Source organism: Coregonus lavaretus (genome assembly GCF_964263955.1).
Source record: "Coregonus lavaretus genome assembly, chromosome: 28".
Lineage (NCBI taxonomy): Eukaryota > Metazoa > Chordata > Actinopteri > Salmoniformes > Salmonidae > Coregonus > Coregonus lavaretus.
Window position 1 is genome coordinate 37,822,983 of NC_140015.1, and position 15,413 is coordinate 37,838,395.

Consider the following 15,413-nt stretch of genomic DNA (forward strand, 5'->3'; position numbering starts at 1 on the left):
TATTGACCAACAGACCAATAGGAAATGAGGTGAAAAGACCAGGACACAGCGTTGTCTGTAAGCCACAGCTCTGCCTTTTAATTATGCAAAACGGTTTTCAAATTACATTTATTTTCAGTTACCTCTAACTTCATTTTTCTGTCATGTGAATTATAAAGGAATTTGTACAGTGACAACATGCTACCAATCAATCCAGACCATATACTGAGACAGCAATCATTTTCCCTTTAGTGTTTCATTCATCATTAAAGAGATTGAACAAGGGAGGTGTGTACACTAGGAGACTTCAGCACAACTGTTCTCCTAGGATGCCTTGGGGTGTGTTGTGTGTGTCTGTGTGTCTGTGTGTACACATATGTTGTTGTGTATTGTTTTTAACCAGCTACATATCATATTGTCCAACATTGGGACAATAAAGTTTTTACAAAGAGGAATGTGTACTTCTGGTGTACCTGCACTCCATTCTATGAGAGAGAGCAATCAGGGAATGGACAGGCCAGCAGACTGTCTGTATGTATGTATGTATGTATGGATGCTGCTTCTCCATGAAGTAAGAGACCAGCATGACTAAATCCATCCACAGCTACTGCTGTTATTGTTGTTGTTGAGTCAGTTGGACTAGCTCCATCCACAGCTACTGCTGTTATTGTTGTTGTTGAGTCAGTTGGACTAGCTCCATCCACAGCTACTGCTGTTATTGTTGTTGTTGAGTCAGTTGGACTAGCTCCATCCACAGCTACTGCTGTTATTGTTGTTGTTGAGTCAGTTGGACTAGCTCCATCCACAGCTACTGCTGTTATTGTTGTTGTTGAGTCAGTTGGACTAGCTCCATCCACAGCTACTGCTGTTATTGTTGTTGTTGAGTCAGTTGGACTAGCTCCATCCACAGCTACTGCTGTTATTGTTGTTGTTGAGTCAGTTGGACTAGCTCCATCCACAGCTACTGCTGTTATTGTTATTGTTGAGTCAGTTGGACTAGCTCCATCCACAGCAACTGTTGTTATTGTTGTTGTTGAGTCAGTTGGACTAGCTCCATCCACAGCTACTGCTGTTATTGTTGTTGTTGAGTCAGTTGGACTAGCTCCATCCACAGCTACTGTTGTTATTGTTGTTGTTGAGTCAGTTGGACTAGCTCCATCCACAGCTACTGCTGTTATTGTTGTTGTTGAGTCAGTTGGACTAGCTCCATCCACAGCTACTGCTGTTATTGTTGTTGTTGAGTCAGTTGGACTAGCTCCATCCACAGCTACTGCTGTTATTGTTGTTGTTGAGTCAGTTGGACTAGCTCCATCCACAGCTACTGTTGTTATTGTTGTTGTTGAGTCAGTTGGACTAGCTCCATCCACAGCTACTGCTGTTATTGTTGTTGTTGAGTCAGTTGGACTAGCTCCATCCACAGCTACTGCTGTTATTGTTGTTGTTGAGTCAGTTGGACTAGCTCCATCCACAGCTACTGCTGTTATTGTTGTTGTTGAGTCAGTTGGACTAGCTCCATCCACAGCAACTGTTGTTATTGTTGTTGTTGAGTCAGTTGGACTAGCTCCATCCACAGCTACTGCTGTTATTGTTGTTGTTGAGTCAGTTGGACTAGCTCCATCCACAGCTACTGCTGTTATTGTTGTTGTTGAGTCAGTTGGACTAGCTCCATCCACAGCTACTGCTGTTATTGTTGTTGTTGAGTCAGTTGGACTAGCTCCATCCACAGCAACTGTTGTTATTGTTGTTGTTGAGTCAGTTGGACTAGCTCCATCCACAGCTACTGTTGTTATTGTTGTTGTTGAGTCAGTTGGACTAGCTCCATCCACAGCAACTGTTGTTATTGTTGTTGTTGAGTCAGTTGGACTAGCTCCATCCACAGCTACTGTTATTATTGTTGTTGTTGAGTCAGTTGGACTAGCTCCATCCACAGCTACAGTTGTTGTTGAGTCAGTTGGACTAGCTCCATCCACAGCTACTGTTGTTATTGTTGAGTCAGTTGGACTAGCTCCATCCACAGCTACTGTTGTTATTGTTGAGTCAGTTGGACTAGCTCCATCCACAGCTACTGTTGTTATTGTTGTTGTTGAGTCAGTTGGACTAGCTCCATCCACAGCTACTGTTGTTGTTGAGTCAGTTGGACTAGCTCCATCCACAGCTACTGTTGTTATTGTTCTTGTTGAGTCTTGTCTACGCTGCCAGCATCTCTCTGTTCTCCTTATTCTTTGCTAGTCTTCTCGCTGGAAAACAATTAAACTATTGTCAGTGACTGTATCTACAAAGCGTCTCAGAGTAAGAGTGTTGATCTAGGATCAAGTCCCTCATCTGTCCATATAATCCTATTAATAAATGATCTAAAAGGCCAAACTGCTCCTAGGTCAGTTCCTACTGTGAGACTGTCAATACTTACTACCATAATGATTGAGGTAGTGTAACAGGGTAAAGACAGTACTGTTACCTGGCTCTGTCTCAGCTGGTTCTGGGACCTCTGGTAGAGGCTCAGTGGGGACCTCTGGAAGTTCTACATCTTCTCCCTGCAGCAGTAGAGACAACGGTTACACAGGTTAAACAGGACTTGATCAGGTTATCATTACCAACAGGTTAAACAGGACCTGATCAGGTCAAGTCATCATTGCCAACTGGTTAAACAGGACTTGATCACGTCAGGTCATCATTACCAACAGGTTAATCAGGACCTGATCAGGTCAGGTCATCAAATCAAATGTTATTTGCCACATGCGCCGAATACAACAGGTGTAGACATTACAGTGAAATGCTTACTTACAAGCCCTTAACCAACAATGCAGTTTTTAAGAAAATAAAAAGTGTTAAGTAAAAAATAGATAAGTAAAAAATAAAAATAAATAAAGAGCAGCAATAAAATAAAATGACAGTAGGGAGGCTATATACAGGGGTGTACCGGTACAGAGTCAATGTGCGGGGGCACTGGTTAGTCATTAGCTTGCATAAATAATTAACAGAGTAGCAGCAGCGTAAAAGAGGGGGTTGGGGTGGGGGGGCAATGCAAATAGTCCGGGTAGCCATGATTAGCTGTTCAGGAGTCTTATGGCTTGGGGTTAGAAGCTGTTAAAAAGCCTTTTGGACCTAGAGACTTGGCGCTCCGGTACCGCTTGCCGTCTGGTAGCAGAGAGAACAGTCTATGACTAGGGTGGCTGGAGTTTTTGATAATTTTTAGGGCCTTCCTCTGACACCACCTGGTATAGAGGTCGTGGATAGCAGGAAGCTTGGCCCCAGTGATGTACTGGGCCGTACACACTACCCTCTGTAGTGCCTTGCGGTTGGAGGCCGAGCAGTTGCCATACCAGGCGGTGATGCAACCAGTCAGGATGCTCTCGATGGTGTAGCTGTAGAACTTTTTGAGAATCTGAGGACCCATGCCAAATATTTTCAGTCTCCTTAGGGGGAATAGGCTTTGTCGTGCCCTCTTCACGACTGTCTTGGTGTGTTTGGACCATGATAGTTTGTTGGTGATGTGGACACCAATGAAATTAAAGCTCTCAACCTGTTCCACTACAGCCCTGTCGATGAGAATGGGGGCGTGCTCAGTCCTCTTTTTTTTCCCTGAGGTCCACAATCATCTCCTTTGTCTTGAGCACGTTGAGGGAGAGGTTGTTATCCTGGCACCACACGGCCAGGTCTCTGACCTCCTTCCTATAGGCTGTCTCATCGTTGTTGGTGATCAGGCCTACCACTGTTGTGTCGTCGGCAAACTTAATGATGGTGTTGGAGTCGTGCCTGGCCATGCAGTCATGGGTGAACAGGGAGTACAGGAGGGGACTGAGCACGCACCCCTGAGGGGCCCCCGTGTTGAGGATCAGCGTGGCAGATGTGTTGTTACTTACCCTTACCACCTGGGGGCGGCCTGTCAGGAAGTTCAGGATCCAGTTGCAGAGGGAGGTGTTTAGTCCCAGGGTCCTTAGCTTAGTGATGAGCTTTGAGGGCACTATGGTGTTGAATTCTGAGCTGTAGTCAATGAATAGCATTCTCACGTACAGTTGAAGTCAGAAGTTTACATACACTTAGGTTGGAGTTATTAAAACTCGTTTTTCAACCACTCCACACATTTCTTGTTAACAAACTATAGTTTTGGGAAGTCGGTTAGGACATCTACTTTGTGCATGACAAGTAATTTTTCCAACAATTGTTTACAGACCGACTATTTCACTGTATCACAATTCCAATGGGTCAGAAGTTTACATACACTAAGTTGACTGTGCCTTTAAACAGCTTGGAAAATTCCAGAAAATTATGTCATGGCTTTAGACGCTTCTGATAGGCTAATTGACATCATTTGAGTCAATTGGACCTGTGGAGGCCTACCTTCAAACTCAGTGCCTCTTTGCTTGACATCATGGGAAAATCAAAAGTAATCAGCCAAGACCTCAGAAAAAACATTGTAGACCTCCACAAGTCTGGTTCATCCTTGGGAGCAATTTCCAAACGCCTGAAGATACCACGTTCATCTGTACAAACAATAGTACGCAAGTATAAACACCATGGGACCATGCAGCCGTCATACCGCTCAGGAAGGAGACGCGTTCTGTCTCCCAGAACAACAGCAAAGGACCTTGTCAAGATGCTGGAGGAAACAGGTACAAAAGTATCTTTATTCACAGTAAAACAAGTCCTATATCGACATAACCTGAAAGGCCGCTCAGCAAGTTAGAAGCCACTGCTCCAAAACCGCCATAAAAAAGCCAGACTACTGTTTGCAACTGCACATGGGGACAAAGATCGTTTTTTTTTTAGAAATGTCCTCTGGTCTGATGAAACAAAAATAGAACTGTTTGGCCATAATGACCATCGTTCTGTTTGGAGGAAAAAGGGAGATGCCTGTAATCCGAAGAATACCATCCCAACCGTGAAGCACGGGGGAGGCAGCTTCGTGCTGTGGGGGTCCTTTGCTGCAGGAGGGACTGGTGTACTTCACAAAATAGATGGCATCATGAGGAAGGAAAATTATGTGGATATATTGAAGCAACATCTCAAGACATCAGTCAGGAAGTTAAAGCTTGGTTGCAAATGGGTCTTCCAAATGAACAATGACCCCAAGCATACTTCCAAAGTTGTGGCAAAATGGCTTAAGGACAATAAAGTCAAGGTATTGGAGTGGCCATCACAAAGCCCTGACCTCAATCCTATAGATCATTTGTGGGCAGAACTGAAAAAGCGTGTGCGAGCAAGGAGGCCTACAAACCTGACTCAGATACACCAGCTCTGTCAGGAGGAATGGGCCAAAATTCACCCAACTTATTGTGGGAAGCTTGTGGAAGGATACCCGAAGCGTTTGACCCATGTTAAACAATGTAAAGGCAACGCTACCCAATACTAATTTAGTGTATGTAAACTCCTGACCCACTGGGAATGTGATGAAAGAAATAAAAGCTGAAATAAATCACTCTACTATTATTCCGACATTTCACATTCTTAAAATAAAGTGGTGATCCTAACTGACCTAAGACATGGAATTTTTACTAGGATTAAATGTCAGCAATTGTGAAAAACAGAGTTTAAATGTATTTGGCTAAGGTGTATGTAAACTTTCGACTTCAACTGTAGGTGTTCCTCTTGTCCAGGTGGGAAAGGGCAGTGTGGAGTGCAATAGAGATTGCATCATCTGTGGATCTGTTTTGGCGGTATGCAAATTAGAGTGTTTCTTTCTGGGATAATGTTGTTGATGTGAGCCATGACCAGCCTTTCAAAGCACTTCATTGCTACAGACGTGAGTGCTACGGATCGGTAGTCATTTAGGCAGGTTATCTTAGAGTCCTTGGGCACGGGGACTATGGTGGTCTGCTTGAAACATGTTGGTATTACAGACTCAGTCAGGGACATGATGAAAATGTCAGTGAAGACACTTGCCAGTTGGTCAGCGCATGCTCGGAGTACACGTCCTGGTAATCCGTCCGGCCTTGTGAATGTTGACCTGCTTAAAAGTCTTACTCACATCGGCTACGGAGAGCGTGATCACATAGTCATGCGGAACAGCTGATGCTCTCATGCATGCTTCAGTGTTGCTTGCCTCGAAGCGAGCATAGAAGTGATTTATCTCGTCTGGTAGGCTTGTGTCACTGGACAGCTCACGGCTGTGCTTCCCTTTGTAGTCTGTAATAGTTTGCAAGCCCTGCCACATCCGACGAGCATCAGAGCCGGTGTAGTACGATTCAATCTTAGTCCTGTATTGACTCTTTGCCTGTTTGATGGTTCGTCGGAGGGCATAGCAGGATTTCTTATAATCGTCCGGGTCAAACAGGTTAAACAGGACTTGATCACGTCAGGTCATAATTACCAACATGTTAAACAGCATTTGATCAGGTCAGGTCATCATTACCAACATGTACAGCAGGGATAGGACTCCAGTCCTAGGGCCAGAAGACTTCTGGTTTTCAGCAGGAAATGATTCAGACCTGGGACACCAGTTCAGATAACAGCCAGAGTGAACTGATGTACCCAGTATGATACACACCTGAGTGATAGCCTCCAGTTCAGATAACACAGCATCCTCATCCTCCTGAGTCAGGGAGCCTGACAGCATCTCATCTATTTGCTGTAGGACCAATCAGAGCAGAGCATGTTAGCTGGGCAGCAACAGGCAGCATCACACACTACACTGAAGACAGTACTTGGGATGGATTAAGAGTTAGGACTGTAAAAAGGGGTATATCAATTTGATTGATTGATGAGACCATGGGAAATGAGAAACTCACCCTCTGGTACTCTACAGCATCCTGGGTCTCATCCATGATTCTCTCCACATCCTCTAGTGACATGGCCTGAGAGGAGGAGACAGGGACAATGTCAAGTTTGGATCAGAAACTCTTCCAGTTTACTTATTCTCTCTCTGTGTGTGTTTGTGTGTATGTATGAGAGGGATGAAACATTTTCTCTCTTAAAGAGAATAACTCTCTGAGCAGGTTGTGGATAGACAGACAGTGTAACCTAGGATATGCGGCAGCAGCAGTGACACCACTAGGCTCGCTGTAGTCAGGGATTTGTAACCTAATCCTTTAAATCTACAAACAATGTGCACAGCGACGCTAGCTAACACAGTCTTTGTTCTTGGGTGCAGGTCACGTAAAAGAGGTTACATGCCAGTGGAAGGTTTATTCATTAACACTTATGACTCTGAGCTGAATGTCTTACACGTGTGTGTGTGTGTGCCTGCCTTAGCGCACGTGAGTGTGTGTGTGTTTGACTGTGAATGTGGGCTTATTCTGTCAATGTGACTCATTTGTATTCTGAGCGAGAGCAAATTCCCCCCCATAGAAAATTGTGGACTAAAAATCAAACCATACCCTACCTCATGCATACTCTTCAGACAGTCATTTCCAACCTTCAGCCCCTCAATGACTTTCATCTCGATCTGGACAAACTCAATGTCTTGAACCTGTGAAAACATTTACAGTACACGCTAAGATATAGAGGATCCACCACTGAACCTGTAAAAACATATCAGTATGTTAAGATAGCATTCACTATACAGAACATCAAGATATACCCAGCCAGCATACCTTTTTGAAGACAGGTTGGCCGTGCAAAACATTACATCAACGTAGTTAAATTCCATACAAGTCAATGAAACCATAGGACCCGTTAAGAGCCTCAGCCTCACCATGCGTTCCAGGTTTGATATCTGGTTCTCAGTCTTGTCTAGCAGCTGATCCTGATAACGCTTCTTCTTGAGAAGAATCAGTGCCTTTCTACGGAGTGGAAGAACAACACACTGCACAATAAACCAAGTCCTAACATAACAACAAGTGTTTATTTTTGCTCATCATCAAGCAGCTAGTCATACATTGATCAGGTTCAGTCAGTACACAATTTAAACGTCAGATTATGGTGATATTGACTATACTTGATATAGTTTAGTAGTCCCAGCTGTTTGCTAGTGTAATGGGAAATGTAATATAAATAAAGTTAATATGCAGTTAAGTGGTTAACACAATGTATTCTACTTTTCCATTCTGTAATACACAGGATTCTGTTTGTGCAAGGTTGACGGTCACTAGACTTGAAGGCTACACTTGAATGTTATGGCCAGTTCTATGTGCTGATAGTGGGAGCCAGACTAAAGGTGCCAGTTCATTGTGCTGATAGTGGGAGCCAGACTAAAGGTGCCAGTTATATGTGCTGATAGTGAGAGCCAGTCTAAAGGTGCCAGTTATATGTGCTGATAGTGGGAGCCAGTCTAAAGGTGCCAGTTATATGTGCTGATAGTGGGAGCCAGTCTAAAGGAGCCAGTTCTATGTGCTGATAGTGGGAGCCAGTCTAAAGGTGCCAGTTCTATGTGCTGATAGTGGGAGCCAGTCTAAAGGTGCCAGTTCTATGTGCTGATAGTGGGAGCCAGTCTAAAGGTGCCAGTTCTATGTGCTGATAGTGTGGGAGCCAGTCTAAAGGTGCCAGTTCTATGTTCTGATAGTGGGAGCCAGTCTAAAGGTGCCAGTTATATGTGCTGATAGTGTGGGAGCCAGTCTAAAGGTGCCAGTTTTATGTGCTGATAGTGTGGGAGCCAGTCTAAAGGTGCCAGTTCTATGTGCTGATAGTGTGAGAGCCAGTCTAAAGGTGCCAGTTCTATGTGCTGATAGTGTGAGAGACAGACTAAAGGTGCCAATTATATGTGCTGATAGTGGGAGCCAGTCTAAAGGTGCCAGTTCTATGTGCTGATAGTGGGAGCCAGTCTAAAGGAGCCAGTTCTATGTGCTGATAGTGGGAGCCAGTCTAAAGGTGCTAGTTCTATGTGCTGATAGTGGGAGCCAGACTAAAGGTGCCAGTTCTATGTGCTGATAGTGGGAGCCAGTCTAAAGGTGCTAGTTCTATGTGCTGATAGTGGGAGCCAGTCTAAAGGTGCCAGTTCTATGTGCTGATAGTGGGAGCCAGTCTAAAGGTGCCAGTTCTATGTGCTGATAGTGGGAGCCAGACTAAAGGTGCCAGTTCTATGTGCTGATAGTGGGAGCCAGTCTAAAGGCGCCAGTTCTGAGGACATTCTGGTTATTATTGTTGTATCTGTAGACTGTGAGAGTCACTACCTTGTCTTATTTCTTTTGTCATGTGTTTACAGAACATATGTGATTAGGAATGGATGTAAGGGCCTGCTCAGAGATGGCTCGTTAGACATTATGCTCTGCTTCTGTGCTGGAGGTGTCTCCCTGTTGCAACGTGTATTAAACCATTGACTTTATCAACGACCGCTCCGGTCTTCATTTCACCTGGAAAACGCCCTATTACAACAAGACAGAACAAACAGATCTGGGACCTGGCTATAGCCTAGGCTAGATGATGCCTGAACAAGTGAAGTATCCTGTCTCACTCTTTCTTTCCATCCTTCAGCAGCTGCTTGGCCAGATTCCTCTCCTTCTCCAGCTGCAGGGTGACTCGCTTCTGGTAGTGCTTCAGTTTATCTCTCTGCTGTTTCAGTTGCTGGAGAGTTGAACATTCACAACGGGACAATCAGACACAGTCTCAATAGACTCAGTTCTGAACAGGGCTATCATTATCAGACATTGTTTACCAAGTAGATAGCTAGCTGCCTACAATATCATTCTACCAAGAAAATCGTTCGCTGGCTACGGTCCCTAGCTAGTTAGCTATCTAGTTAACTATAAATACCTGTCATACCCTATCATTTGCAGGCTCCGACACTGTTGATGCGATCACAGCTGGCTACTGTTAATCACTTTGAGAGGTCATGTCACAGTTTTAACAGCAGCAGCAGCGACTGTCCCGTGATCGCTCATGAGTGTTGACAACTAGCTAACGTTAGCTAGCAGGGATTGTTACTAAGTGTTACCAAGTTACTGTGTAGATCAGACAGCTAGCTAACGTTAATCCAGGCCAACCACTAGAGCTAGTAAACTAGCTAGCGTCCCTACTATTGAAACAGGCTAGCAACAACAACTCACCAGAATTGCTCGATCTTGTTCTGTAACTCGAGAAGGGCGACTCTTTCTCCCAAAAACGTTTCCCATAACGTAGCCACATCCCCGCCACTATCCTCTACTTTGATACAGAAGCTATTTTTTCTTGGGGGAACATGTTTTTGTGATTATGTTTACAAGTCGCTGTGCTTAGCTAACGAACTTTGCTAACATAATTCAAAGCCACACCCTTTCCGCGTTTAGTACGGCTTCCGGGACGGGTAAATGTATTCCAATGATGTATATAAACCCAGGATTGCACATGCTATGTTTTGGCCATTGAGAGGCTTTGAAGCCACCTGTCGGCCATATTGGCACCCCAGTAGGAGCAGTCCTCCATCCATAGGAATGAATATAATTCTACAATATTTCAATTAAATGTTTCAGTATTTGTTTGTTGTAGTGGGGACAGTAACATTAATAATCTATTTTTAGAATTTGTATGTTTAGCTCACATAATATAATTAAAAAGTAGGCTTTAAAGTGTCTGTAATAGAACAAACATGGCATTAATAAATGCGTTTCTTTAGCTTCCGACCACTGGTGAGGGAGTGTCAAGATGGAGGCTTGGTGGCTTCAACACAACACCCCCATTAGTTATCTTGTTGTTATTAGTTGTTATTAGTCCCATCCTTCAGCTCCATTCAACACCTCCCGTCTATCTCTTAACACCATCCATATTGGATTTCTATTTGCCATATATATTTTCAACTGTACTGTGATGTTTCACAAAAGTTCTGAACCCTTCTATTCTCATTGTTTCTACAGATTGTACATTGAAAATAAACATTTTGGCTAAAAGTATTATTATATTATTGATCGATTGACTATGACTTTTCAGATCACCCAGTAGTGCTATCTGCAGGGTTAGCTCCAGGTAAATATTCCTTCAGCCATTCCTGGACCTGTGACCAAAAACAAGCTACAAATGAACAGTACCAAAACAAATGACCTAATGATTCTGTCTCTTGGCAGCAAAATCTGCAGCTGGAAAGATTGTATCCCCCAAATAAATAACATTATATTGGTGGCAAGAATTTTGTGTAATAATTTAAATTGGTTCATAAGCTTGGTGTGCTTGTTTTGTGAGTGTCTTCAGAAGCTGAAGATGTACTGACAAAGAATTTAAAAAACGAATGTCGTCATGACTAACAAGCTGACTATGTATTGAAGAAGCATTGACAAACGAATGCCATCATGAAGAACAAGCTGAAGATGTATTGATGAAGCATTGACAAACAACTGCTGTCATGACTAACAAGCTGACGATGTATTGACGAAGCATTGACAAACGAATGCCATCATGAAGAACAAGCTGACGATGTATTGATGAAGCATTGACAAACAACTGCCATCATGATGAACAAGATGACGATGTATTGACGAAGCATTGACAAACAAATGCCATCATGACGAACAAGCTGACGATGTGTTGAGGGAGCATTGACAAACAAATGCCGTCATGAGGAACAAGCTGACTATGTATTGACAAACTAATGCCATCTTGACGAAGTATCAACAAACTGATACCATATTGTATGCTGTACTGATGAAGAGCTGCTGAATAAAGCCTTGTCCGACAGAAGTTCTGTAGGACTATTCTTTGAGTCGGACTGCCCTTAAAAGTAATTTGGAAGATGTGGACCGCAGTAACGCCAACGCCATGCTGCTATCTCCCCATGGTGTTGTTGGTGCGGCTCATTCTGCCGTTTAATACGGTCTATGGTTCCGCCCATCATCAAGGAAGAGGAAGACTGTGTTAGCGCTACGGTCAATGCCACTGTGCTTGACTCCAAAGGCAATTCAATTCTAACCAGGGAGCATGATGGCACGTATGGCTCTAATTCACCAAAAGTGGATGCAAAAGTATGGCACCTGCACCGAATCATGGAGGAGTGGTGGGACGGTATGCCTGCGAACCCGACACACGCTTCGTGGTGCCCCGCGGGACGGGGCACTGGATGGCCCTGCTGCAGCGCAGCAACTTCAAGAAAAAAATAATCAACGCCTTGGCCTTCAACAACTCCGCCAACTCCAAGGAGAGCACCGTCAAGATGGGCCACGAAGGTACGGGTGATATGGAGGCATGATGATCACCAAGTCGTACGTCAAGGAGATAGTGGGCCTGCTGGAGAGGAACCTCAAGGTGCTGGTAGGCATGTTGGTGGGCCGACGCGGCTACCCCAAGAACATCAACCTGTCCACTAGATGTCAGGCTACACCACCTTTGTTACTGGCATGTCTTTCTTTGTGCTTCATACCATTTCACCTCTGTTTTACGACTTGGCTAGATATAGGTTTGGCTACACCTGCACTAATCTTTTCTAACTATCAGTGACTTTGCTAATAGCTGCTTTATTGAGGAAAAGGTGTACTTACTATGACTGTGATACGAGGTTGTCTCACCTTGCTAGCTACCTTAAGATGAATGCACTAACTGTAAGTCACTCTGGATAAGAGTATCTGCTAAATGACTAATATGTAATAATATGTAGTATGTGTGCAGTACAATATATTGCATAATCTATGAATGACAGTTTCTCTTATACAGACAGTGTGTGTGGGCAAAATAGACAAATAAACACAGAAAGCTTTTTTTCATTCTATTTATACACTTGGTCCAATACTTCAACAAACTTAGAAAATAAACAGCAGTTGACAGATCTCAAACATGGAAGAAAAGGATGACCACAACCAAGAATTAACAATGATGGGTTATCTTATCTGACTGTTAAGGGCCCCTGCAGTACTTTTCTTTGACCATGTCTTAACCAATTAAATGTATATATCTAGTCTTAACAGACCCACGTGCATGCATTGTGCTTATAGCACATCTCTCCAAATGTGTATTTTGTCATTCAACATGGAACTGAAGGGATGAATTGGCACAATGTTTCTTTCTGTGATTGTGTCCAACTCACAGTAAACAAACATCCAATAAACATGACATCATTGATAATACTTAGCAGTAATTCACCATCAACACCATTTCAGTTGTTGATTGTTTCCTGTCATCCTATCCAGGGAATGTTTAACATGCTAATGTACAGGCAGCAGGCCTATAGCCTAGAATCCAAACGTAATATTACTCTAATTCAGACGGTGCACCCCAATGCTCTCACCTTCCTCCTGAAGGGTGAACTCGTTCACTACTCCCCACAAGTTTAAAAGCATTGGATTGGTGTAGACATGGGTTAGAGGGACAGTCATTTCCTTTCAAATCCATGCAGGGAAGTGAATAAGTGCATTCTTTGGGGAAAAGGAGCGATTATTGGGACACAGTCACAGATTCAAGTGACACAATAGTGAATCAGAGCAATATTCCGTTTAGATGTCAAGCTACAGAAAGCCCTCAGTGTTGTCTTGAAATGAACTGGCATGGAACCCAAACTGAATATCACTTTGTTTAACTCATTTCACTGATTCACTGAAACAATAATGAAACAGACTGATATTCAGTTTTGAATCCAGGCTAGAATTGAGCAGGACACAGCATGCATGATGACACAACATAGGAGAACAGAGAGAAACAGGTTACAGAAAATTAAGGCTTTAGAAACATCATCATGTATCCTTTCTCCTCAGTCCCCCTCACACGTAAATAGTACACTCTTAGAAAAAAGGGTTCTAAAAGGGTTCTCCGGCAGTCCCCATAGGATAATCCCTTTTAGTTCCAGGTAGAACCCTTTTTAGTTCCAGGTAGAACCCTTTTGGGTTCCATGTAGAACCCTCTGTGGAAAGGGTTCTACATGGAACCCCAAAAGATTCTACCTGGAACCAAAAGGATTCTACCTGGAACCAAAAAGGGTTTTTCAAAGGGTTCTCCTATGGGGACAGCCGAAGAACCCTTTTAGGTTCAATGAATAACATGAAAGACAAGTGAAAATACAGTGTCCGTTTTCATCAAGTTTGACGCATCACTCTGAGGGAAGACATTATGAAGGCTTTGGGTTTTGTCAGATGTGTAAGAGCTGTGTAGTCAACTGTAAGAGGTGCTGAATGCTAGTCTGGCTAGATGACAGTTTGTAATAATGATGATAGGTTGATGAAGACTGAAGAGAGTTCATGTCATAACTCTGAAGGAAATCCATCTGGTTATTTGTTGCCCCCTGAAATCCATCGTAGGTGATGTCACTCACAGGGAAAATATAAATGTTCAACTTGGTCCATAATAATCATGTCTTTTAATCTGGCTCCAGACGAACATTTGAAGAAAACACATAACTGAATTGTCAGTTTGTCTGGGGAGATGCAAGTGCACTTTACACTCTGGATTATATGTAGTCTCCTGGTTTCTGCATGTACAGTACAGGACTTGGAGAGCGTCAGTGTGTTCCTGAGGTGTTGTTGACCCCATACCTCCTGCATTTAAGTAACAGATGGCCAGGAGAGCATGGTAAGACATCCATGGACAGGGTTATCTGTAAACACAGCTTCCTTAGTACAGTGGTAGTCCCAGTCAGCCACCACAGTGTGTCCCAGACAGACCCTTCCTGAGGGGGACCAGTAGGCCATGGTTGGGGGCTACACCTGCTGGAAGTCTGTCCCGAAGTGTCTGATCTGTGTGTCAGTCATAGACAGGTAGGTGGTCCTCATTCTGGGAGAATACTGCAGGAGGAAGGAACAAAATACACGTTAGATCACATAACTGTGTGAAAGCAAAATAGTTTTTTCTATCAATCAAACTTTGAAAAATGTCATAAATGTTCAAACATTTGTTTTGATTAGGAGGTGCTCCGTGGTGGGTAGGTCAGGGGGTTGTGTGACTCAGTGTTCTGAACTACAGGGTGGCGGAGGAGTCGGTAGGACACAGGTCACAGGTGAAGGGCAGGCAGAGGTAAAAGGTGAGGGGCGTGTGGGTGAGATTTGGGTTAGGGGCGAGGGGGCACATCACATGAAAAGTTCCACTCACAGGTTAACACACTGAGGACACAACATCGCCGGAGGTCAGAGGTCATACAGCTGAGGTTAGAGGTCACAGAGCTTAGAGAGATCACATTGGGGTCAGGACCAAACAAGCTGATTGGTTAATAATGGTCAGTCTCATTCCGGAGGTGTAGGGTTACAAGAGCAATAATTAGAACTAAGAACTACTTCTAAGAATTAGAAGTAAGACTTAGAACCACCTTTTATTAGACGGGGTGGAAGGAGAATGAGAGCGGTACAACAACATAAAGTATCCTCCTTAATAAAGGAAAGGGAGGTATAAAGGTAGAGTAAGGTTTTGTGTAGTGTACAACAGAACACTTACTGTTTCTAAATGTCTGGCAGTAAAAGAAAATACAAAAATAAAGTTAGAAGCAAAATATGAGTTAGATGGCCGGTACGGATTGGAAAAGAACAAAGTCTTCTTTAAGACAGCATGAAGAGATATGCTAGGTCCTGTCCTGTAGACTATATGGCACACGTAGCAAAAACAAAAGGCCAGTATGATTGGCACACAAAAAGGTTTTAGTCGTTAAATTAAATATTCGTACAATATAGGATGGACAACTGTGTTAT

General features: G+C 43.5%; 2 protein-coding genes across 2 annotated transcripts in view; both read right to left on the minus strand.

Moving 5' to 3' along the window:
• Nucleotides 1-51: 51 nt before the first annotated feature.
• LOC311104063 (charged multivesicular body protein 6-like) lies at nucleotides 52-10,130 on the minus strand. Its single transcript, XM_084145722.1, has 8 exons — nucleotides 9,897-10,130; nucleotides 9,305-9,414; nucleotides 7,610-7,697; nucleotides 7,298-7,384; nucleotides 6,705-6,770; nucleotides 6,464-6,544; nucleotides 2,435-2,510; nucleotides 52-2,216 (listed from the first exon to the last, which is right to left on the minus strand). The coding sequence occupies exons 1-8, from the start codon at nucleotides 9,960-9,962 to the stop codon at nucleotides 2,167-2,169; spliced, it is 624 nt and encodes a 207-aa protein (XP_084001848.1). The 5' UTR covers nucleotides 9,963-10,130; the 3' UTR covers nucleotides 52-2,166.
• Nucleotides 10,131-11,501: 1,371 nt separating this feature from the next.
• The window catches only part of LOC311104529 (protein tweety homolog 2-like), a 69,633-nt gene continuing 65,721 nt past the window's right edge, over nucleotides 11,502-15,413 (minus strand). The window contains 1 exon segment of the mRNA XM_084146392.1: nucleotides 11,502-14,519. Coding sequence (XP_084002518.1) covers nucleotides 14,436-14,519 — 84 coding nt within the window. The 3' untranslated portion in view covers nucleotides 11,502-14,435.

What these genes read in the sequence shown, in the direction of transcription:
- LOC311104063 (XM_084145722.1), bottom strand. Translation starts at nt 9,962, where the DNA reads ATGGGAAACGTTTTTGGGAGAAAGAGTCGCCCTTCTCGAGTTACAGAA. An exon ending in AACTGGAGGCTATCACTCAG is followed by an intron (nt 2,511 to 6,463) that starts GTGTGTATCATA and finishes CTACTGCTGCAG; the next exon opens with GGAGAAGATGTAGAACTTCC. An exon ending in ACCAGCTGAGACAGAGCCAG is followed by an intron (nt 2,217 to 2,434) that starts GTAACAGTACTG and finishes ATTGTTTTCCAG; the next exon opens with CGAGAAGACTAGCAAAGAAT.